This window comes from Thamnophis elegans, chromosome 16 (assembly GCF_009769535.1).
Source record: "Thamnophis elegans isolate rThaEle1 chromosome 16, rThaEle1.pri, whole genome shotgun sequence".
NCBI lineage: Eukaryota > Metazoa > Chordata > Lepidosauria > Squamata > Colubridae > Thamnophis > Thamnophis elegans.
In genome coordinates this window covers 36,095,504-36,121,702 of record NC_045556.1, presented here as the reverse complement: position 1 = coordinate 36,121,702, position 26,199 = coordinate 36,095,504, and the positions used below count along the sequence as shown (strand labels likewise).

The following is a 26,199-nucleotide window of genomic DNA, read 5'->3' as shown; positions in this document are numbered from 1 at the left end:
AATACCACGATCAACTGAATAGTAAAAGAAAGGGAACAAGCACCTGCGTTAACAGAATAACAGAGTTAGAAGGGAGCTATGAGGTCTTCTAGTCCAGCCCCCAAGCACCATTTCAGACCAATGGCTATCCAGCTTTAAAAGTCTCCAGTGATGAAGCATCCACAACTTCCAAAGGCAACTTCTGTTCCCCTGGTTAATTGATCTCACCCTTAATAACCCCCTCGTTAGTTCTCGGTTGCTCCTCTCTCTAATGAGTTTCCATCCACTGTTTCTTGTCCTGCCTTCTGGGGCTTTGGGAAACAAGTTGGCCCCCTCCTCTTTGTGGCAGCCCCTCAAATACTAGAAGATTGCTATCATGTCACCCCCAGGCCTTCGTCAATTGCCCAGCACGCTCAGAGAGGAACAAGGACCCTGCTAGTTGAATCCTGAGTTACGAATGTTCGATTCCTCTTTTAATTGAGGCGAAAGCCTTGTGAAAAATTTACAAAAGCTTTGATTCAACAGCTGAACTTCTAGGATTATAAAAAAAAACTATGGTCTTATTTGTTGCTCAGCGCAACTTCATTCTCTAAAGCAGGAGTTCCCCAACCTTTCGGAACTCAGGGATCACCAAATTCATAATGTTAAATCCCGCGGACCACTAATACGATCTGCCTAATGAACGGCTGGGTGGGCACATCAAGGTAGTCATGTGACTGGGTGGGTGTGGCCAGCTCGATGTCACTCAAGTTGAGGGGCGCCTCCCCGGCCTCTACTCTTCCCCTCCTCTCCCAGCCACTCCTCCCCTGCCCGCCCGGGCTCCTTAGGGTCCCAACAGGAGGCAATTGCTGGAGCTAAGCAGCCCCCAGGAGAAAGAGTTGGCAAAACAGCTCAAATTGGATCTGACCGAGGAGGCGGCTCAGCAGAAGCACCTCACTGAGGACTAGGAGCATAGGCTTTCCAAGCAGAGGGAAGACCTGTGGGAGTGCAAGGCCAAGTGCCGACGCCTGGAGGCTCAGCGGGCTGAGATTGGCAGCCAGTTCCAGGCCATGATGCAGTCCTACTGGAACGAGACCCTCCGGCTCTTCGCCCCCAGCGGCTCTTCCTTCCAGCCTTCGCCCAAAGCCCCCCACCAGGAGGCCGAAGCAGACCCCAAGTCGGAATTTCTGCAGCCACACACGCGTTCATGGCACGTATCCATCCCAGGGGTCATAGTTTGAGGACCCCGGATTTAGTGTAATATAAAAAATGCAAATCATTTTTCTGCGGACCACCAAACTTTTCCCATGGACCCACCAGTTGAGGACTTCCTTGTATTTTCCCAATTATTTGCTCTGGATTCCCCGAGAGCAACTTCCCCGAGTTGATGACTGCCGATCTAAAGTCCCACTAAAAGCGCTTACCTTTATCTGGGTTGTTCAGCTGAAAAATATCAGGGTGTTCAGGGTCATCGGGAAGGGCTACCATCCAGCCCACGATAGAAACTTTCTTTCCGGGAGTTGATTTATACTGCAAAAACAGAAAGTCAAATAAAAACAGGGTTGAAATGGCTCTGGCTACCATCCCTTCCAGGAAGTGGGGATTCCCCTCTGGAGGGGGCTGCCCCGTTTTGCTTACGTGCTTCCTCTCACTGCCCCTCAAGGACTTGGCTCCGAAATAGATCAGAGTGGATCCCGAGAGAGTAATCCAGTATCTGGTCCAGGAAGACAGCTGGGGGAAAAGAAAGAAACTGAATTGTAAAAGCCAAAGCTTTCCCCCCTTTACAAAAATCCTCCCCTTTTGTTTGTTTAGTGTCCATTTGAAGTTAGGACGATACTGGAAAAAGAGAGTTATGACCATTTTTATACACTTACGGCCACTACAAACCTCCCCTCCCCCAAGTCATATGATAGGAAATTCAGATGCTTGCCAACTGATTGACATATCTATGACGGTTGTTCTGACTGAGGCTTCCCCCCAAAGCAGGAGGCAGAGTCCTGGTCCCGACAAAACCCCTTTTATTAAACTAATGTGAATTCCTCTCATGCACATTCAGGCAAAGGCCTGGCAAACAGTCTTTCAAAGGAGTATTTATGACCACAGACCTCATCTAGCTTGGAAAGCTGCCATGTCAATATTTCCCAAATGAGATGCTGTGCAAGAAAAGACTCGGCACAGAGTCTCTGAGATTCACGGACAGATCTTCACACTCCTGAGACGAATCTAACGACCGAACGAATGAATTGTTTCCTGCAAAAGCCCCTCCAATTTCGCTCCTCTTTTATGTCCTATGGGAGGGGCCATTCACCTACCCTGTGACTTTACTCTCAAGTGTCGACCCCTATTTTTTTTTAGCTGTTCCCTTTGTCTGGCAACTCTGCGCATGCACACACTGGGAACAGGCTCCAGCTGTTCTTCTGCCTCACTGATGCCTGACTCTAAAGACAGCTGATAACTGTCAGACGGCCCTGGCCCCCTCTCTGCCTCCGACACAGAGGCCTCATCAGAGCCTTCCCCAGACTCCAGGACTGGCCCAGGTTCCTCCCCAACCTCCTCACTGTCCAGCTCTGCTGGCCACTGGCAGGCCACAACAGGGCCATCCAAGCTCAAAGCATACTTGACGTGGTTACCGTAGGCTTCCGGCCTTCCTTCAGCAACGTCTTTCTTCTCAGGGGGCCTTCCATAGTCACCACACCCATGGAAGCCCCTGATCTGCAACTGCAGGCACCTGCTGGGCTGAACCAGAGAGAGGTACAAGGTTTGTAGGAGCAGCAAAAATATGACGATTCTTACTTTACAACAGCATCCAAAATCGACATGGATGGAGCCCTGGGCTCTTACAACCTGTCTTCTCCTAAGCTGGACCTTCAAAGTTCTCTTCTTCATCTTCCATATTTTAGGAACTCCCTTTGTAATATACAACTTGGTATTTTAGTGCCTGTGGGGTCCTTGGTGCTCTCTGAGCTGGGTGGTTTCCTTGCAGACATTTCATTACCCAACTAGATAACATCATCAGTGCTAGAAGACAGTGGGGGTTTGATCTTGGTTTATATCAGGGGTAGTCAACCTTTTTATACCTACCGCCCACTTTTGTATCTCTGTTAGTAGTAAAATTTTCTAACCGCCCACCAGTTCCACAGTAATGGTGATTTTATGAAAACCTAATGAACATTTTTAAATATTTATTTATTTATTTGTCTTGTATGCCGCCCACTCCCGAAGGACTCCGGGCGGCTCACAATAGACTAGGGAAGGGGGAAGACTAGACAAAGACAACACTTTAAAACAAAACCACAACATTCACAATTTCCGCGGGGCTGGATGTTTCACAGCCCCCCCGGCCTGCTGGAGCAGCCAGGACTTGGTGGCTTTGCGGAAAGCCGGGAGGGTCGTAAGAGTCCGGATCTCGACAGGGAGATCATTCCAGAGGGCTGGAGCTGCAACAGAGAAGGCTCTCCCCCAGGGGGTCGCCAGCCGACATTGGCTGGCAGATGGAATCCGGAGGAGACCTAACCTGTGAGATCTGATCGGTCTATGGGAGGTAATCGGCAGGAGGCGGTCTCTCAGGTACCCAGGTCCGATGCCATGTAGGGCTTTATAGGTAGCGACCAGCACCTTGAAGCGGATTCGGAGACTAATGGGTAGCCAGTGCAGCTCACGGAGGATAGGTGTGATGTGGGTGTACCTGGGTGCACCCACAATCGCTCGCGCGGCTGCATTCTGGACTAACTGAAGTCTTCGAACACTCTTCAAGGGCAGCCCCATGTAGAGCGCATTACAACAATCCAGTCTTGAGGTCACAAGGGCGTGAGTGACTGTCTGAAGGGCCTCCCGATCCTGGTAGGGTCGCAAAATAATGCTATGAATGAAAAGTCAATTAAATTGAAAAAAAAGGAAAGTGCTTCAGTATCGGACAAAACCCCTACCGCCACCATGAAAGCTGGAACGTCCACAAGTGGGCGGTAGGGACCAGGTTGATTACCACTGGTTTATATACTCGCTTGTTTCTCTGAGTTGGTAGTTCCTTGATTGGGGTATGGTTGACTTCTACATTGTTGGGCTAATCTTGGAGAAGGTTGTTGAGAAGGTATTTGGATCTGTTTGTTTCCTGGTGATGTTGCCTAGTAGGGTAATGAAACGTCTGCAAGCAAGCGACAAATTTCAGAGAGCACCAAGGATCCCATTTCTCCTCCTATCGGCAAACCCTATTAATACTGATGACGTTACCTAGTTGGGTCGTGAAATGTCTGCAAGAAAGTTCAGAGAGCACTCGGGACGCCACCGTTCAACCTGAGGTGCAAATATTCTCTTCCAGAAGTACTTTAGTTCAATAAGCAAAGGATGACAAAAGAGGGACTTAAAATACAGCTTTTCTTCGCTGTGAAACCAAACAGATCCTAATTTTTCCCACCTTGCCAAGTAGAAGGTTTAATGAGCAAATGCAACTGTTATTAAATATATACAAACACTCAATGGTGACGGAGTGGTATTTTCCCAATAAAGAGAAAGGTTCCCATTGCACATCTGCGCTAGTCATTCCCGACTCTAGGGAACGGTGCCCATCTCCGTTTCGAAGCTGAAGAGCCAGCGCTGTCCGAAGACATCTCCGTGGTCATGCGGCCGGCACGACTCAATGCCGAAGGCGCACGGAACGCTGTTCCCTTCCCACCAAAGGTGGTTCCTATTTTCTACTTGCATTTTTTAACGTGCTTTCGAACTGCTAGGTTGGCAGAAGCTGAGACAAGTAACGGGAGCTCACTCCATTACGTGGCACTAGGGATTCGAACCGCCGAACTGCCGACCTTTCTGATCGAGAAGTTCAGCATCTTAGCCACTGAGCCACTGCGTCCCTCATTTTCCCAATAGGAACTGCCTATTAACCAGTGGTGGGTTTCAAAATTTTTTGGAACCTCTTCTTTAGGTGTGGCCTGCTTTCTGGATCCACTGGTGGAACCTCTTCTAACCGATTCGGTAGATTTGACGAACCGGTTCTACCGAACTGGTGCGAACCGGTAGGAACCCACCTCTGCTATTAACCAAGAGACAATTGACAGCATATATGAGGGCGTATTAGTTAAAAAAAATGTATTTTTTTTTAGTGTACTAGCCAAGGCGAGGAATATAAAAAAATGGTAAAAGGTGTTTGAAAATATTTATTCAAAAGATAAAAGAGAATGAACGAAAGGCAGACAAAATAAGGACTGGAATGGAAAATGGACGAGAGAGAGGGATCCTTTTAGCAATAGCGATAGCAGTTAGACTTATATACCGCTTCATAGGGCTTTCAGCCCTCTCTAAGCGATTTACAGAGTCAGCATATTGCCCCCACAGTCTGGCTCCTCATTTCACCCACCTCGGAAGGATGGAAGGCTGAGTCAACCTTGAGCCGGTGAGATTTGAACCACCAAACTGCAGCTAACAGTCAGCTGAAGTGGCCTGCAGTACTGCATTCTAACCACTGCGCCACCTCGGCTCAAAAGCGGGAAACGTTTTCTCCCTCACGAATGTCACGGCTTCAACTGCTGGAGAAATCTCCAAAGCCTTGCCAAAAGCTGAGTTCAGCAAAAGAATTAAACCAAGATGATGATGATGATGATGATGAAGAGGAGGAGGAGGAAAAGACTAGGCACTGTGAAGAACCAATGTTTTCTTTTGGCTAACCTCAAACAAACTGACTAGGATGATGACAAACACTGCTGGCCTTTTCTGTTTCCTTCTCTGCCCTTTTGGTTCTGAAGTCAGATATACGTTTTTCTCAACCGTTCCAATTTGGGGAAGCATTTAAGTAAGGCACCGCCTTGCTTCAATCAAGTCCGAGGGGAAAAAAAACCCAAGCTATTTCGCTTTCCTGTTGGGTGAAGTGATTTGCGTGCTTTGCGGAGGCATTTTAGATCCGTTTTTTTTTTTTTTTGCTGAACGAAATGCATCACGGTTCCCCCCCCCCCCCAGGGATCACTGGTGTCGCTAAATCGTAAATCACAGATTGATCCGATTTAGCATACGAGAAGGAGCAACCTGAGGCCGAGTCGAGTTCATTGTAACTCCAAGACAACTAAACTTATCTAAAAGGTAAAGATAAGGCTATCTAGATGAAGCTTAAACTCTCTGCAAGTGTGAGAGTTTATGCGTAATTTAGATAGCTCCGATTTTTAGATAGATGCCCATGTGTAACTTCTTCGGACCTGTAAAGCAACTTTTCAAAGCGTCTGCTTAAGAAGCCACTAGTAAAACCCACAGGGCATTAAATGTGATTAAATCTGCCAATTCTATACTTTATTTTCCATGCCTCGTGACTGTCCCAATATGATAAAAGAGATCTATTCCACATGTTATATGCAACATGGCACATAAACATGGGCAATCCTATTTCTCTGGATGTGTGGAGGTAAAAAGCATAAGGTAAAGGTTCCCCTCGCACATATATGCTAGTTGTTCCCGACTCTAGGGGGCGCTGCTCATCTCCATTTCAAAGCCGAAGAGCCAACGCTGTCCGAAGACGTCTCCATGGTCATGTGGCCGGCATGACTCAACACCGAAGGAGCATGGAACGCTGTTCCCTTCCCACCAAAAGTGGTCCCTATTTTTCTACTTGCATTTTTTACCTGCTTTCGAACTGCTAGGTTGGCAGAAGCTGGGACAAGTCACGGGAGCTCCCTCCGTTACGCGGCGCTGGGGATTCGAACCACCCAAACTGCCGATCTTTTCTGATCGACAAGCTCAGCATCTTAACCACTGAGCCACTGCACTGAGTAAAAATAAGGATGGGGGAAAAAAACCCACCTCTTGGCATAACCCTCCCTGCTAACATGAGAAGAAAGTCTCTGCGCAGATGGGGAAACAAAAATGACAATGCTTTTGAAAATAAGGTCTGAATTAGCAAGGGGAAAAAGAGAGGGTGGAAAATAAGATTTGGCCCCATTGGCCAGAGAGAGAGAAAAAGAGAGAGAGACCCACCACCTAATTGTACCTGTAGACACAGCTCCGGCTTCTGGGTGAATTCCGAATTGGCACCCGCCAGTTAGGCCCCAGCGTGGCATACAGCCGTCCCCTGTTTACGAATTCACACGTTAAGTTCTTTGGTTAGCAGGCAAAACGCGAGGCAACCTCCCCGCCCCCTCCCCAAAAAATTAAACACACAAGAAAAGGCGCGCCGAACACAATGGAATCACGTCTTACGTCCTCACGGTTTTTGCACCTAATGTGTAAACTACGTAAGATGAGCGTTGAGTCGGAATTGGAATCAGAGGTCCGCTAAGAAAGGGAGGAAATTGTAGGAGCTGTTCCTTGGTGACTTTCTTACTTCTAAGCTTCACAAGGATTTGGAAGAGCTGCTTGGGAATAAGAGAGCTTTTTTGGGGTGGGTGGGAGGGGTAGGAAGAAAATCTGCCCAGTCAGGTCGAGTTCCAAGTGGAGAAAAATATCCAGGAAACAATTAACCCATGGAACAGAAGTTGCCTCCAGAAGTTGCGAATGCTCCAACACTGGAAGTTTTTAAGAAGAGGTTGGATAAGCATTTGTCTGAAGTGGTGTAGGGTTTCTTGCCTAGGCAGGGGGTTGGACTAGAAGACCTCCAAGGTCCCTTCCCACTCTGTTATTCTATATTCTAAACAAAGACACCAAAAACATCAGAAGAACAATTCTGAGCGAAGAACGAACCTCCCATTGAAAGCAACGCGTGGCTTTATTATAGCTGAATCAACCAGAATTCAACCATGGCCTTGATCGTAGACAAACCAGGTTCCTCTCTTCAAAGAAATTCAAGATTCTGATCCACCAAGGATACCCTTCCTTAATATTATTCTTCTCCGCCCACCCTTGGATTCGGAGAATACACGCTAACCAAGCCATGTGTTTTAACCAAATTCCCTCTTCAGCTGAGAGTCGTTGAGTTCAAAATAGTAACTGCTTGGGCAACACTTTACCACAAGGCCTGAATATCAAATGCACGATGGGATTTGAGATTTGAACATTTGAATGCACTACGGGATGTACGTGGCAAGATATGTTATGCCCCCACGTATATACACTTCTTGTGGAAATATAATTCAATAATCCCGAATTGAAAACCGAGAGAACCTAGATTTGTAACTACAATGTAAACATATAAAAAGCTCTCCTCCAATCTCAGGCAGGCCAGTCAAACTTAGCATCCCAAATGTTGGTCTCTGATTCCTTGCCGAATAAAACAATCTAGGGAGATATCTCAATTTCCATTCATTCTCCTGAAGTGAAAATCCAGTACGTTAGTTGCAAATCTCTAGGAAACTGGCGTTCCTGTCTTCAGATTTCAAAAGGTACTTGGGCACAACTTCGATATTTTAATTTTTTAAAAAAACAAAATCAAACGCGGGCCTGTCACTCCTTCCTAAGAAGTCAAAGATTTTAAGAAAGCAGAAAAAAGAGACTCTGGTATAAGAAACAAATCTAGATCCACTCAAAGGGGGCTCATCTGGAGCCCAGATACAGGTGGAGAAGGAAACACGAGTAAGATTGTGGGTTCCCGAATCGACAATGATCAAATATTACGAGCAAATGAGAAATTGTGCGCTCTGGTTAAAGCAAGCGTGGAAATATTTATCTATATAAAAATGGCTGTGTGTGTGTTTGTTCCAGCGTAACTCTGGAACGCCTCGAGCAATTTCAACCAAACTTGGTACGAAGATGACTTATTCTCTGGAGACAAATACTGTGGGGGTAAGACACCCCTAACTCCCCTCGGGGTGTGTGTGTGTTCTGTTAAGATGCAGCCTGTTGTGCCTTTTAATGGCTTCTACTGTACTGCACAGTGGAGCTGCCACGGTGATGGCTTCACAGTACTCCACAAGGGGGGCTCCCTTTGGTAAGGGGGAAAAAATCCAACATTAGAAATTAAGTTTGGTCCAGACATTTTCTCCCCTATAAATAAATACCCAGGCAACGCTGGATTATTGGCTAATTTATTCTAAAGCTTGACGCCACTGGGGAATCTAGCAGAGGGCACACAAGAAACCTTTGCAAGATTCACCCTACGTTCACAACCCCAGACAAAGAAAATGCTCAGAAGGGAGAGCATTTTCTTCCCATTTCTTTGCCTGACCCCCACGATCTGAATTCGGGTAAATTCAGATTATCCGAGACTTCGATAAAAATGCAACCAGGTCCCATCACCCATTCACCATTAAAGAGAAGCTCACCTCTCCAGTCCAGATGACGGCTCTTCGCTGAATTCTGAACTTTCACTGCTTTCTGCAAAACAAAGGGGAAAATATTTTAAAGCAGGGGAAAGGGGGGGGGGGCGATAATCATCATCATCATTCAAGACAGGCCTGTCATGTTCCTTACAGAAGCCAAAAGATTTGATACTGTTGAAATTCCAAGCCACAAAAGATTTGCAGTTTTCTACATGTAGAAATATTTTAAGGTAGCACTAAAGCTTTCCTTATTTCCGCTGTGTTGCATTGGGGGGGGGGGCAATTGCTCTAGTTGTGGCCCGCCAGTAGAGCTGGAAGCAGATTCGAATAGTGAGGAGATTGGGGAGGAAGATGGGCCAGTCCTGGACTCTGGGGAAGGCTGTGATGAGGGCTCTGTGTCGGAGGCAGAGAGGAGGCCACGGCCGTCTGACAGTTATCAGCTCCCTTCAGAGTCAGACATCAGTGAGGCAGAAGAACAGCTGGAGCCTGTTCCCAGTGTGCGCATGCGCAGAGTTGCCAGACGAAGGGAAGAGCTAAAGAACAGGGGTCGACTTGGGAGGAAGGCCACAGGTGGACGGTGAATGGCCCCTCCCAGAGGAAGTAAAAGAGGAGCCAAAGGAGAATGGAGTTTGCAGGAGACCATTAGTTCGCTTCATTGGTTCGTGACTCCTGGCCAAGTTTTGCGAAATACATTTGCAGTTTAATGCAACTACATCTGGGTTTCAGTTAAAAAAACAACACAACCTCCATGTACACACACACACACACAAACACATCAATGCAATCCCATTAAATTCACCGGAAGGGAATTTTTAAACGTTGAGTCTTTAATGATGAAATGGGTTTTTTTCTTTTCTTTTCTTCCCCAAATGAAGTAATTTAGATTTTGTCTATTGCTTAGGAGTATTGTTCAAATGGTAGCCACAGTTAGCAACCCTCCCTGCTGAAGAAGGCTAAATTACCGGTAATCTAAATGTTGATGTGGTGCCCATGGAACTGCCATTTGGGATTGATTGATTGGTGGGTCGATTGACTAGATGATATGGAATGATAGCATATTTCCACATTTGGGCTGTTGAATGGTAATCACGGGTAGAAATTCATGCTACAGTAGACCAAATATACCACCAGAAAGTGTTGGCAAAACAGCTCAGTTCAAATTGGATCTGACCCAGACGGAGGCTCAGCAGAAGCACCTCACTGAGGACTAGAAGCATGGGCTTTCCAAGCAGAGGGAAGAACCGCGGGAGTGCAAGGCCAGGCGCCGGTGCCTGGAGGCTCAGCGGGCTGAAATGGTCAGCCAGTTTCAGGCCATGATGCCGTCCCACTGGAACGAGGCCCTCCGGCTCTTCACCACCAGCAGCCCTTTCCTCCAGCCTTCTCCCAAAGCCCCCCACCAGGAGGCTAAAGGAGACCCCAAGTCAGAATTTCTGCCCCCCTCCGACCCCCACAAAAAGACCCCGAAAGGGGAGACTCTCTGCAGCAACACAAGCGTTCATTGCACGTATCCATCCCAGGGGCCGAAGTTTGAGGACCCTGGATTTAGTGCCATATAAAAAATGCAAATCATTTTTCTGCAGACCACCAAACTTTTCTCGTGGACCCCCCAGTGGTCCACGGACCCCCAGTTGGTGGTCTAGAAGATGGGTTGGCCGAAGCTACTACGAATACTCACCTAGAGAAATGCCATTGGTGAAAATGGAATTTAGCGGATGGTTCCTGACAGGGCTGTGAGATTCTAAGACACTGTCATCCAGCAGGTGGCGCTGTTTCTCTGTTGGAAAGGTGGCGCTTTTACTTTCTACTACACTGAATTGACACATCATACTGGAAAAGGGGGGAAAAAAGAAAGAAAAAAGAAAGAAAGAGGGGGGAAAAAAAGAGGCAACATTTTCTTAGGTCATCTGGTAAACAGCCGTTCATGCTCAGATTTTGCCTGCCTGGACTACGGGGATTCTTAAGGGTCGGGAAGTCCTTAGGCCTGTGATGGCGAACTTGTGACAGCTCCTCTTCTGGTTTCCAGTGCACCAGCCAGCGGGTGTTCATGGGCACTGGGGCACCGGAAAACAGCTTAAAAATGGCCCGAAAAATGGCCAAAAACTCGGCCGTTTTGGGGAGCACTTTTCAGGCCATTTTTGGTTAAAAAAACGGATCGAAAAATGGCCAAAAACCAGGCATCCATGCGCCAGCCAGCTGGTCTTTGGGCTTCCAGAAGACCAGCTAGCCAGCGCACGCTTGCAGTTTGGGAACTCAAGTGCCTAAAAAGTTCGCCATCACTGGCTTAGGACAAAGACAGCCGGATGGGTTCTCCTGTCATCTTCTCAGAACTTCAGTCTAATGATCCACCTCCCCAAATTGGCTTTCTTTCTTTTTTTAAAAAAAGCAGATGTTAGTGAAATCTAGACACTTTGACGTCACAGAGTAACAGAAGGGACCTCAGAGGTCCTCTAGTCCAACCGGCAGCTCAGGCAAGAGACCTGCGTACCATTCTGGTGGTGCCACCTCTTCTTCAAAACCTCCAGGAATGGAAGTTCTTTCTTCTTCTTCTAACACTTCTACAAAGGCTGCTTTGCCAGAGATGCACATTGCGAGACTCCGCAATGGTGAATTCATCCCTGGGTTAATAGGAATTCGCAATGATATCCATCAGGATAGAGTTGGAAGGGACCTGGGAGGACTTCTAGTCCAGCCCCCTGCTCAAGTAGGACATTCTATGCATGTCCAGTCTCTTCTTAAAAACTCCCAGGGATGAAGCACCCACAACTTCTAGTGGCAAGCCGCTCCACTGGTTAAATGCTGGAAAAGCAATGTGTCTTCCTGCTTCTAACACTAAGCTGAACGCGCAAATTCCTAACCGAAAGGTTGATTTCCTTTAGGCCAATTTGGCACCCATAAGATAGGAAGAACCATCCTTGACTTGTGTGGTAAAGAAGATTAAAATTAAAAATTCTTTCTGGAATCTGCTAACTTTCACTGGGGAAAATGTGGCACCATCACAGAACTTCCACAAGAATTTCCACCAAAGTGGGAATTCTAAGACCAATGTGTTACTAAGGAACCAGAATCCTTGCAAAGCAACTACAGGCAGTCCTCGTTCTTACGACCGCGATTGAGCCCCTAAATTTCGGCCGCTACGTTGAGACTTTTGCTGAGTGAGTTACGCCCCCATTTCACGACCTTCCTTGTCACGGTGGGGTAAGCAAGTCACTGTTGCTAAGTGAACCTGGCTTCCCCCGTTGATTTTGCGGGTCGGAAGACGCAAAAGGGACATGGGGCATGGCAACGATTGCAAGTATGAGCCAATCGTCTGATCACGGGGACGCTACAAAGGTTAAAAGGTAAAGGTTCCCCTCGCACATCTGCGCTAGTCGTTCCTGAGTCTAGGGGGCGGTGCTCATCTCCGTTTCAAAGCCGAAGAGCCAGCGCTGTCCGAAGACGTCTCCGTGGTCATGTGGCCGGCATGATTCAACGCCCGAAGGCGCACGGAACGCTGTTCCCTTCCCACCAAAAGTGGCTCCTATTTATCTACTTGCATTTTTTACGTGCTTTCCAACTGCTAGGTTGGCAGAAGCTGGGACGAGTGACGGGAGCTCCCTCCGTTAGGCGGCGCTAGGGATTCGAACTGCCCAACTGCCGACCTTTCTGATCGACAATCTCAGCGTTTTAGCCACCGAGCGTCCCTTATAACAAAGGTTATAACCGTGGGGAAAAGTCAGTCACGTTTTTTCAGTGCCGTCGTTAAGTCTGAACGGTCACTAAAATGGGACTGTTGCACGTCGAGGACTGCCTGTAGAGAAATGGAGACGGCTTCCTAAGAAAGAGGCGGCTGGCTGCAGCAAGTTTCCAATGGCTGCCTTAAAAAAAAAACAAAAAAACTCTAGCTAAGCTGCATGTTTCAGTGCATTCTGCAACACCCACTTGTTTCCGAGGCTGTGGCTCTTCCTGTGTCGTGGTACAGGAGGGGTGTGCAAGTTGGCCGCTACCGAGGCATCTGGACAGGTGGGCCTCCTGCTGAACCTCACAGCTGCCGACACTTCGGACGGACCTACAAAACAGACACCAATTAATGCTAAGCTAGGAAGCCCATTGCTAAGGGGAGCTTTGCTCTCGGGAAAGCTGGGACGTTTTCTGGCGGGGGAAGGAAGACAAGAGACAGAGGGGAGAAAGAGGGCAGGGTTGGGAAACGTGAAGGCGGCATCAAGCAGGGAACTAGCCTGGAGTCATCGCGTCGCTGCCAAAGGCAGAAAAAACTGACCACCCGAAGGATGGGTGGGGAAGGTATTGGGCTGTTCCCAGGGAAGGCAAGCAGCCTGGTAGGATTCTTGTAACAAAGACAATAAAGTTGTTGGCTTTAACTATTTAAGCTGGAAGAAGGCCTGAGTTCAAAAGTGGACCAAGAGTTTTGCAATTGGCCCGAGTGCTCTCAAAGACTGCTTCCAGCCCACCAGAGTTAATGCCATCTCTTATTCCTGAAATAACTAACAAGAGTCGGAAGGGACCTTGGAGGTCTTCCAGTTCAACCCCCTACTCCAGCAGGAAACTTTACACCATTTTTGCACAGATTTGTGCAAACTCTTCTTTTTAAAAAAAGCACAAATCTCCAGGGTCAGCTCCATAATCTCTTTAATAAATGGAAACGATCCGGCGATTTTGAACGCTGCATTACATATCACGTTGGTGGCAATAACCTAAAGGTAAAGGTTCCCCTTGCACATCTGTGCTAATCGTTCCTGACTCTAGGGGGCAGTGCTCATCTCCGTTTCAAAGCCGAAGAGCCAGCGCTGTCCGAAGATGTCTCCGTGGTCATGTGGCTGGCATGACTCAACGCCGAAGGTGCACGGAACGCTGCTCCCTTCCCACCAAAGGTGGTTCCTATTTGTCTACTTGCATTTTTTTACGTGCTTTCGAACTGCTAGGTTGGCAGAAGCTGTGACAAGGAATGGGAGCTCACTCCGTTACGCGGCGCTAGGGATTCGAACCGCCGACTTTTCTGATCGACAAGCACAGCGTCTTAGCCACTGAGCCACTGTGTCCCAAGCAGGAAACTTTACACCATTTTGCACAAAGAGTGCTAACACCTCCAGCGTTAGCTCCGTAATCTCTTTAATTAAGTGAAACATCTGGCGATCTTGAACGCTGCACTTTGATAGCAACAACCTACTCCCCCCCCCCAATGTGCAATGCCAAAGCCAGAGAGAGCAAGGTTTCAGGTGTGACCATCGATGTCAAAAGAAGAAAAATGTGCTTTGAGTTTATTTGCCAGACCACTGGCTGGTCAAGAATTCACTGCATCAGCGCCTGTGAAGTGGGGTGGGGGAAACGAGGGGAGGTTTTACATTTGAGCCAGACAGATGACAATTCTGGAAATTGGAAGGTGGTTTCAGGGCCAATCAGCTACACGCTTGTAGCCAACATGCACCCTGGAGCATAGACGGAAAATAACGTTATTGCATTCTTTGTTGACCTCCTAAAGGCCACGCGGAACCAACAATTGCTGCATTTATATATTACACGTGTGTGTGTGTGTGTGTGTGTGTTTGTGTGAGAGGGGGGGAGAGACAGAGAGAGGAAAGGAGAGAAAGGGAGGGAGAGAGAGGGAGGGAAAGAGAGGGAAGAACAGGAAGGGAGGCAGAAAGAGAGGAAAGGAGCGAGAGAGGGAGGGACAGGAAAGAAGGGAGAGAGACAGAGAGAGGAAAGGAGAGAGAGGGAGGGAGAGGAAAGGAGAGAGAGGGAGGGAAAGAGAGGGAGGGGCAGGAAGGGAGGCAGAGAGAGAGGAAAGGAGAGAGAGGGAGGGGCAGGAAGAAAGGGAGAGAGGCAGAGAGGAAAGGAGAGAGAGGAAAGGAGAGAGAGGGAGGGAGAGGGAGGGAGAGAGAGGGTGGGAGGGACAGGAAGGGAGGCAGAGCGACAGAGGAAAGGAGAGGAAAGGAGAAAGAGGGAGGGAGGGAGCGACAGGAAGGGAGGGAGAGAGACAGAGAGAGAGGAAAGGAGAGGGAGGGAGAAGGAGGGAAAGAGAGGGAGGGAGGGACAGGAAGGGAGGCAGAGAGAGAGGAAAGGAGAGAGAGGGAGGGCCAGGAAGGAAGTGAGAGAGGCAGAGAGAGGAAAGCAGAGAGAGGGAGGGAGAGAGAGGGTGGGAGGGACAGGAAGGGTGGCAGAGAGACAGAGGAAAGGAGAGAGAGGAAAGGAGAAGAAGGGCGGAAGGGAGGAGGGACAGGAAGGGAGGGAGAGAGACAGAGAAAGAGGAAAGGAGAGAGAGTAAAGGAGAAAGAGGGAGAGATGTGGAGTGGAGTTTGCAGGAGACAATGAGTTCGCTTCATTGGTTCGTGACTCTCCGAGACTCCTTGCCAAGTTTTGCCAAGTTTGGCAGCTCTCCAAGTCAGATAAGGTCTGTGACCGTAAATCCTCCCTCGAAAGACTTTGCTGGATGTGAAGGAGCAGAATTCACAGTCAATGAATAAAAGGGGTTTTTGTTGGGACAAGGAGGTTGCTTCACGCTCTCTGGAGGCCTAGATCAGAAGACTCCCTGACATAATCCAGCTGTTGATGGATACTTAGCAATATTCTTATATATTTTTTTACAAAGGAAACAAACTGCAACGAAGTAAGGGTGGTTCTATTTACCAAACGGCGTGTTTAATTGCCTTTGCAATTAGAAAATTAATGGCGTCCAGCTTGAAGAGATGGAAGATTTTAAATATTTATTTAGTGGGGAGTTTGTTTTCAATCTTCCGCTGAAGATGATCCTTGCTAAAGCCAACTTATTCCAGGGCCAAGGCGCTGAACCTTTCACTCAACGGGCGCAGCTGTCTCTATAGGCAGAAGACTTCAAAATGCAGTTTGATCTAAATTCCTCACAATTAGACTTCGTGTTTCCCGCTGTGTTTGAAATGCCCTGGACTTGGCTTGGCTCCAGCAACGATCTGCCAACTTGGAAATACTGACGAAAACTCACTTGGCTCCTCGGGTTCTTGCGGGTGTTTGTTTCCTCTTAGGAGAAGGGCCTGGTCTTAATTTTGACTTATTTAATTTATTTATGGATCAGATTTGCTTCCTGCCCATCTCGCCTAGAGGCGACTCTAGGCGGCTTACAAGCATTAAAAGCCAATAAAACACTGGAACGATAAATAATTGATAACATTAAGAACTGACACCACCGGCATTGACAAAATTCCCATCAGTCAATTGCAGAAGGCAGCTTTGCTCAGAACAGCGTACATTTTAGTGATGAAAACCTTTAACGCTTTCACATCTGCCTCTCCCTGGTCCTTGGGAAGGACTTGATAGGTAGACAAAAATGCCAAATCCAGACTGAACATCTGGCTGACTCTGCGACCAACCATAATAATATTACTTGGATCTTGTGGCATTGACAAAATTCCCTTTGGTCAATTGCAGAAGGCAGCTTTGCTCGGAACAGCTTACATTTTAGTGATGAAAACCTTTAACGCTTTCACATCTGCCTCTCCCTGGTCCTTGGGAAGGACTTGATAGGTAGACAAAAATGCCAAATCCAGACTGAACATCTGGCTGACTCTGCGACCAACCATAATAATATTACTTGGATCTTGTGGCATTGACAAAATTCCCTTTGGTCAATTGCAGAAGGCAGCTTTGCTCGGAACAGCTTACATTTTAGTGATGAAAACCTTTAACGCTTTCACATCTGCCTCTCCCTGGTCCTTGGGAAGGACTTGATAGGTAGACAAAAATGCCAAATCCAGACTGAACATCTGGCTGACTCTGCGACCAACCATAATAATATTACTTGGATCTTGTGGCATTGACAAAATTCCCTTTGGTCAATTGCAGAAGGCAGCTTTGCTCGGAACAGCTTACATTTTAGTGATGAAAACCTTTAACACTTTCACATCTGCCTCTCCCTGGTCCTTGGGAAGGACTTGATAGGTAGACAAAAACTCCATTATGGTCGTAAGTCGAGGACTGCTTTATACAACCCCACAGTTCTCCCCCCCCTTCTAGCACTGATGATGTTATCTAGTTGGGCAATGAAACGTCTGCATGAAAACAAGCAAGCTCAGAGAGCATCAAGGACCCTGCAGTCCTCCTCCTCCTCCTAGCACTGATGATGTTCCCTAGCTGGGTAATGAAACGCCTGCGAGAAAACAAGCAAGCTCAGAGAGCACCAAGGACCCCGCAGTCCTCCACCTCCTCCTAGCACTGATGATGTTCCCTAGCTGGGTAATGAAACGCCTGCGAGAAAACAAGCAAGCTCAGAGAGCACCAAGGACCACCCTCTTCCAAGCCAAAGACTTATCAGGGGGAGAAATAAAATCTCCGAGGTTACTAAAGACTCAGTCTCTACATCAAGCTAAGATCGGAGGGCAATCGAAGTCTCAACTACTTTGATTCCTTCCTTCAACTGTCATCGGATGATTCTGGAGACGAGGCGGGTAGCTTCACTGAAAGATGAACTTTTAACAGGATCCTGACTCCTTAAACATCTCCCCCCCCTCCTTGCTCATCATAGGATGTCCTGTCCTTAAACAATGGGGATTATATTTTCTTTTATTCTCTCATCCTGCCTCTTTTGTCTCAAAAGTCTGTCATTCCCCAGCGGTCTTTTTTTTGGGGTGGTGGTGGTGGTGGTGGTGGTGGTGTTACACATTGTATGTCAATTGTTCCGGGAACCATTTCGTTTAAACAGAGATTTGGGGGGGGGGGGGGGGAGAATGCATTGTATAAACCAGGAATACCGTATTTTTTGGAGTATAAGATGTACACCCCCCCTAAAAGAGTGTTGAAATGTTGGTGTGTCTTATACATCGAATACAGCCATTTCTGGTCTTCCGAAGCCCTGGTCCCTCATCCCATTTTTGCGAAAAACAGGAGAAAAACAGAGAGATTTTTGCCTTCCCCCAGCCTCCCGCAGCGTTCTGCAGGCTTCAGCAGGACTAGGGGAAGGCAAGAACGCCTCCGTTTTTGTGAAAAATGGCCCGTTTTCTGCCTGTTTTCCGCAAGAAACGGTGGCGTTTTTGCCTTCCCCCAGCCCTGCTGAAACCTGCAGAGTGCTCCTGGGGGCCGGGGGGGGGGGGGGGGACAAAAAAGTTTTTTACCTTCCGTACCTCTTCGAAATCTTGGTGCGTCTTATACACCGGTGCGTCTTATAGTCTGAAAAATATGGTAGTTTTTTTTCTAGGGGACGTGATTCATTAATCATGAACACATGATTTTTCAATTATTATTTTTTTATATACAGGGGAGGAAAAAAAAGGCAGCTTGCTTTTGGTTAGCCCACTGTGTCACTGTCAGGACGGCGCTGACGTCAACGTGAAAATGATGGTAAAACGTGGTTATGAAGGGTTTCTATTGGGGGGGGGACTAAACCCAGAAACGCTGATGACTGCACTTAAAAAAAAAAATTGTGGCAGGAACATTTGGAAAAAGCTGACCACGAGCGTTGCTATCCCAGAGGATTCTTTCTGGTTATTTTCCTATGCATAATTTCCCCGTGAAATAATCATTCACGGGCCTGAAAGAAAGAGTAACTTATGCAATTCTTTCGTAGAACAACAAGAGTGAGAAGTAGAAATTCAGTAGGTTTTTTTTTCCCCCCCTAATAAAACGAGATGGGAGGTGACAAGAAAATTGCTAAACAGAGATTAACTCCAGGATTCATACTAGTCTGTCAAAGAATACAATTTTAAACATATTTTAATCAGGAAACGTGTTTTTTTCAGAATATATAATTCCATCCATCCATCCATCCATCCATCCATCCATCCATCCACAGTGTCTGTCTGTCTGTCTGTCTGTCCGTCCGTCCATCCATCCATCCACCCACTTATATCTATCTATCTATCTATCTATCTATCTATCTATCTATCTATCAATCTAATCTATCTATATCTATCTATCTATCTATCTATCTATCTATCTATCTATCTATCTATCTATCTATCTATCTATCTATCTATCTACAGTAACTATATACAGTAACTATGATACTAGAACTAGACCAACAATCAAGCAGGAAACAATACCACAAAGAACTCAATACCACAACCAACACTAGCAGGGCAAGCCACTTGTGTATAAACAGATAGCAAAACGCACACCCTTCTAGCATTGATGATGTTACCTAGTTGGGCCATGAAATGTCCACAAGAAGACAGCCAATCTCAGACGGCACCAAGAATCTCAAAGTTGTCCTTTTCTTCCTTACCCTCCCTCTGTCTTCCTTCTCCTCTAGTTCACAAGGCCCATTCCCTTCTAGCACTGATGGCTAGAACGTCTACAAGAAGACCACCAAGCTCAGAGAGATCAAAAATTACTTCGGAATGAAACAGTTTATTACCAAAAGACTTAGAGATGAGAAGTGGGAGCTGATTCATTTATGGAGAATGATGTAACTGTTTCATTTCACAACCATTTATGTCTGCAGAGAATAATGGAGTTGAAAGGGACCTTGGAGGACTTCTAGTCCAACCCCCTGTCTAGACAGAAAACCCTACAGCACTTCAGATAAATGGATATCCAACATCTTCTTAAAAACCTCCAGTGTTGGAGCATTCACAACTTCTGGAGGCAAGCTGTTCCACTGATTAATTGTTCTCACTGTCAGGAAATTTCTCCTTAGTTCTAGGTTGCTTCCCTCCTTAGTTAAATAAGTCAACATAGAAGCTTTTGACCCCTATGAGGGGCAGAATTAGGAAATCAGACGGAATGACTAAGGCCGTTCATTATTCAATGACGTCCTGGAATAGGAGAAGATAATGTGCTTTGGGAATTCTGGTATGGCCTCCCTGAGGATGAGTTGAGAAGAAGCCATCAAGGAAGTTGAGAGCCAGTGAGACAATTCTGCCTAGCCGTCAACAATTGGCAACTCGAAATCCCAGAAACAAAGCTATTTGTCAGTAACCATGGCTACCTCTAAAGTAAACGCCATAGTTAAATGTCAGGCTAATTGTTTACGTGGAAAAAAAAAAGGATGCTTTCCTTTTGGTAAAAAGTTAAGGAAGTTCCATCCAGCTTACATCATCAGTGTAGTAAATACCCCAACTGGCCAAGGGCTCTTTCCTAATCCTTGAAAAACAAAGCATAGGCAAAACAACAATAACAACACAAACCAGGTCCTTCTGAGTTTCAACTTTAGCTCTAATTCCAGAGTCAGACATACCAGGTTTGACTAGGCCGACGTCCAGCTCATGGCATCCACTCAACTCTCCAACGAGAAGAATTGGATAGTCAACATTCACCGAGCGATGATGGGAAAGTGCTTTCCCTGGTCATGTTGATGGGGACTAAACTGTGTGATGGGGTGTCACACTGTTTCGCCCCAGAGAACCAGATGTTCTGACCCAAGAAGCAGAGTCTTGGTCCCAGCAAACCCTCTTTTATTTACATGACTTGTGAATTCCTTCCATTCAAAGTCCGCAAGGTTTAGCAAACAGTCTTTCAGAGGAATATTCATCAACACGAACCTTATCTCGCTTGGAGAGCTGCCAGATAACTAGTTTCCAAATGACAGGGCAAGGCAAAACTTGGCACAGAGTCTCTTATAGTCACAAACAAAACTTTCCACTCTTGAAACGACCGAAGGAACGAATTGTCTCCTGCAAACTCCACTCCCCTTTCGCTCCTCTTTTATGTCCTATGGGAGGGGCCATTCACCGTCTACTTGTGGCCTTTCTCCAAGTCTACCCTGATTTCTGAGTTGTTCTTGCCTTCTGGCAGCTCTGCGCATGCACACACTGGGAACAGGCTCCAGCTGCTCCTCTGCCTCACTGCTGTCTAGCTCCCTCTATGCCTCCGATGCAGAGGCCTCGCCTGAGCTTCTCTTGGCCCCCAGGACTGGCCCATGTTCCTCCCCAACCTCCTCATTGTCCAGCTCTGCAGCCAGCTCTGCTGGCCACTGGCAGGCCACAACACTAGGAAACAAAAGAATCTATTTATGGCTGCAGCCCTTCCTGTACCTTGGGAAAAACGTTAACAGGATACAGAGTCACTGAGTTGTAGGGACCTTGGAGGTCTTCTAGTCCAACCTCCAGCTCAAGCAGAAGACCCGATACCATTCCGAACAAATGATTGTCCCATCTCTTCTTAAAAGCCTTCTGTGATGGAGCAGTTATTATTATTATCGAAAATGTGCTTATGAATATTCCATTGGCTGCCAAACTGATGCAAATCCTACCATCCAGAATACATTTTGTATCCTCCTCTTACTCCTCCTTTTCTCCTTCCTCCATTCCACAATTCCCACTCCGTTTCCAGCACTGACGACGTTACCAAGTTCAGCAATGAAACGTCTGCAAGGAAACAGCCAAGCTCAAAGAACACCAAGGACCCATCAATGCTCCTCTTCCTCCTCTCCCCCCCCCCCCGAAACCCCATTCTTTTCCAGCATTGATGACACTACCTGGTTTGGTAATGAAACGCCTGCAAAAACAACAACTAAACTCAGAGCACCAGGGACCCATCAGTTCTCCTCCTCCTCTCCACAAACCCCACTCCTTTCCAGCACAGACGAGGAAGAGGAGGAGAACGAGGAGGATGCACTAAATGAATGTAGCACTTGTTTTAAGCTACCTTGAGGTTATGTCACATAGAGATGGGCACCAACGGGCTTGGTTTGATGATCGTTTTGGGGATTCACCAGATGTGGGAAACTGGCTGGCATATTCTGTAGAGGTTTGCAATCCCCTACCAAGAATTCCGCTCACAAGACCCGAGGTGACCTCTCCTTTAGGCTAATTTTCATGTGCTTATTTTTCCTCTTCCCAAACATCAACAAGAATTACGCTGATGCGCCGATGCAAGCTCGCCGCTTCAGTTCTTGCGCGATGCCAAGCTGAAATTTAAGTCGATAGTTAGCTGCCTCTCACTCTCTCTCCTAGACCGAAAAGGGGATAAGATCTTAGACAATTTCTGCTCTGGTTTAAATTAGGATGTGAAATATATATTTTTTTTTTTCCAGGGGGGGAAAGAAAGCACGATGGAAGTCATGTGTTCCCAAACAACCGTCTCTTGGCTAGAAAATCCACCCTGGGCATTTCTGAGAGCGAGCCCAGATGGCTTCCTTCGTCCCAGGCGACTGAATGGAAAATGTGAGTGGATGAAATAGTTTAAATAAGGTCCACATAGTTCTTCCTCTTCTGGCCTTTCAACTTCGGGGGCTCTAAATGACCTCCAAGGTATCTAACTTCTACCGATCGTTAGTGGGCGAAAGGAAATCTCAACCAATTCGGTGCTGCTTGGGGAAAAACAAACGCCTATCTTCATTTGGACTGATTTATGGAGCGTTCGTTGACAAACCACAGGTTTGCTCCAACGTGGCCCAGGGGGCTGCACAGGAGAGCAAAATCTGCACCTCCATAACCGTCTGGTTTGGCTCTGCAACCCAACAAGGCAGACACGGACTTCAGAGGAGAATCAGAACTGCAGATAAAACAATGGCTACCATCCTGCCTTCCATGGAGGACCTGTAACACTGCAGGAGTCAAAAAGAGGACTGTGAAAATGTCTACAGGCCCCTTTTTGATGCCACCTTTTTGGCTTCATCGTTGGCCAGAAACAAATACCTTCAGGTGTATTCTACTGGTAATATAAATCGAGAGGCATTTCACGAGAAGAGTCCTCCACTCTTCTGCTCACAACAGAATCCCTTACACCACCAGGCTTGATATTTTGGGCTTGGACAAACCAGAATTAAGATCTGACCTAAGCGTAGTACACAAAATTGTCTGCTACAACGTCCTACCTGTCAATGACTTCTTCATCTTCAACCGCAATAACACACGGGCAAACAATAGATACAAACTTAAAGTAAACCGCTCCAAACTCGATTGCAGAAGATACGACTTCAGCCACAGAGTGATCAACGCCTGGAATGCTCTACCTGACTCCGTTGTTACTTCCTCACACACACACCCGTGGTAACCTTAACCTTAAACTGTCCACAGTGGACCTCACCCCATTCCTAAGAGGTGTTTAATTGGCATGCAGAAGGGCACCAGTGTGCCTTCCGTCCCTGTCCCACTGTCCCCATTTATCTGTATTTACTTCCTTTGTTCATGTTTATGCTCATAGTTATACCTGTTACCTTGTATATGTTTGACAAACAAACAAATAAATAAACCCAACTCCACCAACTGTATCTCCCCCATATTTAGACTATTGATTAACTCAGGGGTAGTCAACCTTTTTATACCTACCGCCCACTTTTGTATCTCTGTTAGTAATAAAAAATTTTAACCGCCCACCGGTTCCACAGTAATGGTGATTTATAAAGTAGGGAAGTAACTTTACCTTATAAAATTTATAAAGCAGAGTTACAGCAAACCCCTACCGCCCACCATGAAAGCTGAAACGCCCACTAGTGGGCGGTAGGGACCAGGTTGACTACCACTGGATTAACTTTTGCTCGATGAGATGGATGGAAGAAGCTAACGATGATATCAATGTTGTCATGGCTAAATTTAGACCAGTGGGTCAAGCCAGTGCTGATTTTTCATGGGACAGCTGTCCAGGCGGCTTCCGGAAAAAGCATCCCTTGGACATTTGCTGGAATGCCAGTGGCATGGATCGGTTCATTTTGCATAACCTGGGTAATAGTTTGCGCCCCACGCAGACCGGTGAGCGAGAGAACCGACTTTCAAGGCCTCGGATTATGCTTTTTTACCGTATCAGCAGTTAAAAAAGCAGCGAGGCCAGCTTAGTGGCTCGCAGGGTGGAAAATCAGCTGAACAAAGAGGCTCTTGAAGGGATGCCACCCAGAATTATTCCGGCGTGGTCAGTGGTCCAGGGAAGGAGGTAGGCTTGGCTACCGAAACTCACATCGGTGCCAAATGTTTCTGGTTGAGTATGTTATTCTGACTGCCCGGAATTTTCAAACCGAGGTGGCTAAGAGCTTGCTGGTTTTTCTCCTCTTTCCTTATCCCCTTTTTCCTGTTGCGTCATTTTAAAGATGATAAGCCCATTGGCAGAAGCTCTGTTTTTCTAACTGTGGATTTGGAAGGTCTTGTTCTTCGTCAAAGAATACAATTTTAAACATATTGGAATCAGGAAACGTGTTTTTTTCAGAATATATAAATCAATCCATCCATCCATCCATCAAGTGTCTGTCTGTCTGTCTGTCTATCTATCTATAATCTATCTATAATCTATCTATAATCAATCAATCAATCAATCTACCTACCTACCTACCTACTTACCTATGTATCTACAGTAACTATATACAGTAACTATCTATCTACAGTATCCATCTATCCATCCATCCATCCATCCATCCATCCATCCATCCATCTACAGTATCTATCTATCTCTACAGTATCTATCTATCTATCTATCTATCTATCTATCTATCTATCTATCTATCTATCTATCTCTACAGTATCTATCTATTTCTACAGTATCTATCTATCTATCTATCTAATCAATCAATCAATCAATCTATCATCTATCTATCTATCTATCTATCTATCTATCTATCTATCTATCTATCTATCTATCTATCTACAGTAACTATATACAGTAACTATCTATCTACAGTATCCATCCATCCATCCATCCATCCATCTATCGTAACTATCTACAGTAACTAACCATCTACAGTATCTATCAATAACTCACTCTATCCATCTATCCATCTATCCATCCATCCATCCATCGTACCTATCTACAGTAACTAACCATCTACAGTATCTATCAATCTCACTCTATCCATCTATCCATCCATCCATCCATCCATCCATCCATCCATCCATCCATCCATCCATCTATCGTAACTATCTACAGTAACTATATACAGTAACTATCTATCTACAGTATCCATCCATCCATCCATCCATCCATCCATCCATCCATCTATCTATATAATCATCCATCTATCTATCTATCTATCTATCTATCTATCTATCTATCTATCTATCTATCTATCTATCTATCTATCTATCTATCTATCTATCTATCTATCTATCTATCTATCTAAAACTATATCTATCTATCATCTGCCGTTTTCTTGAGGTCTTGTTCTAAACACCAATGGAAGCCGCCCAACCCTCCATCCATCCATGAGGCCAAGCCGACATTATGATGGTTTGGTAGAGAGAAACCAGGATGGCGAATTGCAAAAGAGAAAACCTCAAGGAAGAATGTTTGTTTGTGGAAACCGAACTTCGGAACAGCGCAAACTTTGGAAACTTACCTGCGAGGTCTTCTTTCGATGAGACCAACCGCGGGGAACTGTTTCCTGGCTCGATTCTTAAGGACAATCTGGAAAAACAGAGAAAAATGGCATGAAAAGTCGGCAGCTGGGCTTAAGCAAAGGCGAAATAGGACAGACCTGTTATCTTGCATTATCGGTTAAAGGCAGGAAACGTAGCTCAGTCTGGCTGCATTCATGAATTCTTTGGACACAGTACATTTTTACTGAAGCTATGACAGTTTTATCCCATGAAACTAAACAGAGGTTTCTCAATATCGTGGAGCGCTTATCTTTTCTGGATGTGGCTTTTTACAGAGCCGTTTAACAAGCAGTAAGGCACGCAGTGCTTCGTCCGGTCAGTTTCAGTATTTTAAATGTACAAATTGTCAGTTTCCGAATCCTAAATAGAGGCAGTCTATCTGTATTTATTAGATTTGTTTGATGAACCATCTTGCGTTTAATGTGGCATGCAACATTAAATAGCACACACACACACTCTCTCTCGCTCTGTGTCTCTCATTCTTTCTCTCTCTCTTTCTCATTCTCTTTCTTCTCTCTTCCTCTTTCAATCTCTCTTTCTAATTCTTTTCTTTCTCTCTCTCTCTCACACACACATTTTCTCTGTTCTCTTTCTTTCTTGTTCAATCTCTCTCTCTTCTCTTTCTCTCTTAATCTCTTTCTCTCCTTTTTCTTTCTTTCTCTCTTTCTCACTTTCTCTTTCAATCTCTCTCTCTTTTCTTTCTCTCTCTTTCTCTTTCTCTCTCTCTCAAACACACAAACAAACACACACAGAGTTTTTAAAAAACTTTTTTCCAATCTGTTTGAGGCACACAGTGTAGGATCTTTATGCTGGCTCACATTAATGTTTTTAATCTACAATCTCAAACGATAAATTCCCCCTAACGCTAGCAA

At 46.1% G+C, this 26,199-nt stretch overlaps 1 protein-coding gene across 5 annotated transcripts in view; it reads right to left on the bottom strand.

The window, feature by feature from the left end:
* Positions 1-26,199, bottom strand: part of RALGPS1 (Ral GEF with PH domain and SH3 binding motif 1) — an 85,175-nt gene that overhangs the window by 5,811 nt on the left and 53,165 nt on the right. Inside the window, exons 7-14 of one of the 5 annotated variants that reach the window (XM_032232462.1) lie at positions 25,288-25,355; positions 13,047-13,173; positions 10,804-10,955; positions 9,132-9,183; positions 6,926-7,006; positions 2,589-2,694; positions 1,597-1,689; positions 1,383-1,488 (exon numbers count right to left, since the gene is read on the bottom strand). In XM_032232462.1, the coding sequence (XP_032088353.1) occupies positions 1,383-1,488; positions 1,597-1,689; positions 2,589-2,694; positions 6,926-7,006; positions 9,132-9,183; positions 10,804-10,955; positions 13,047-13,173; positions 25,288-25,355 (785 nt within the window). Of the gene's footprint in view, positions 1-1,382; positions 1,489-1,596; positions 1,690-2,575; positions 2,695-6,925; positions 7,007-9,131; positions 9,184-10,803; positions 10,956-13,046; positions 13,174-25,287; positions 25,356-26,199 lie in introns of those variants that run through there. The other 4 variants (XM_032232464.1, XM_032232463.1, XM_032232465.1 and 1 more) reach the window with 4 other exon arrangements.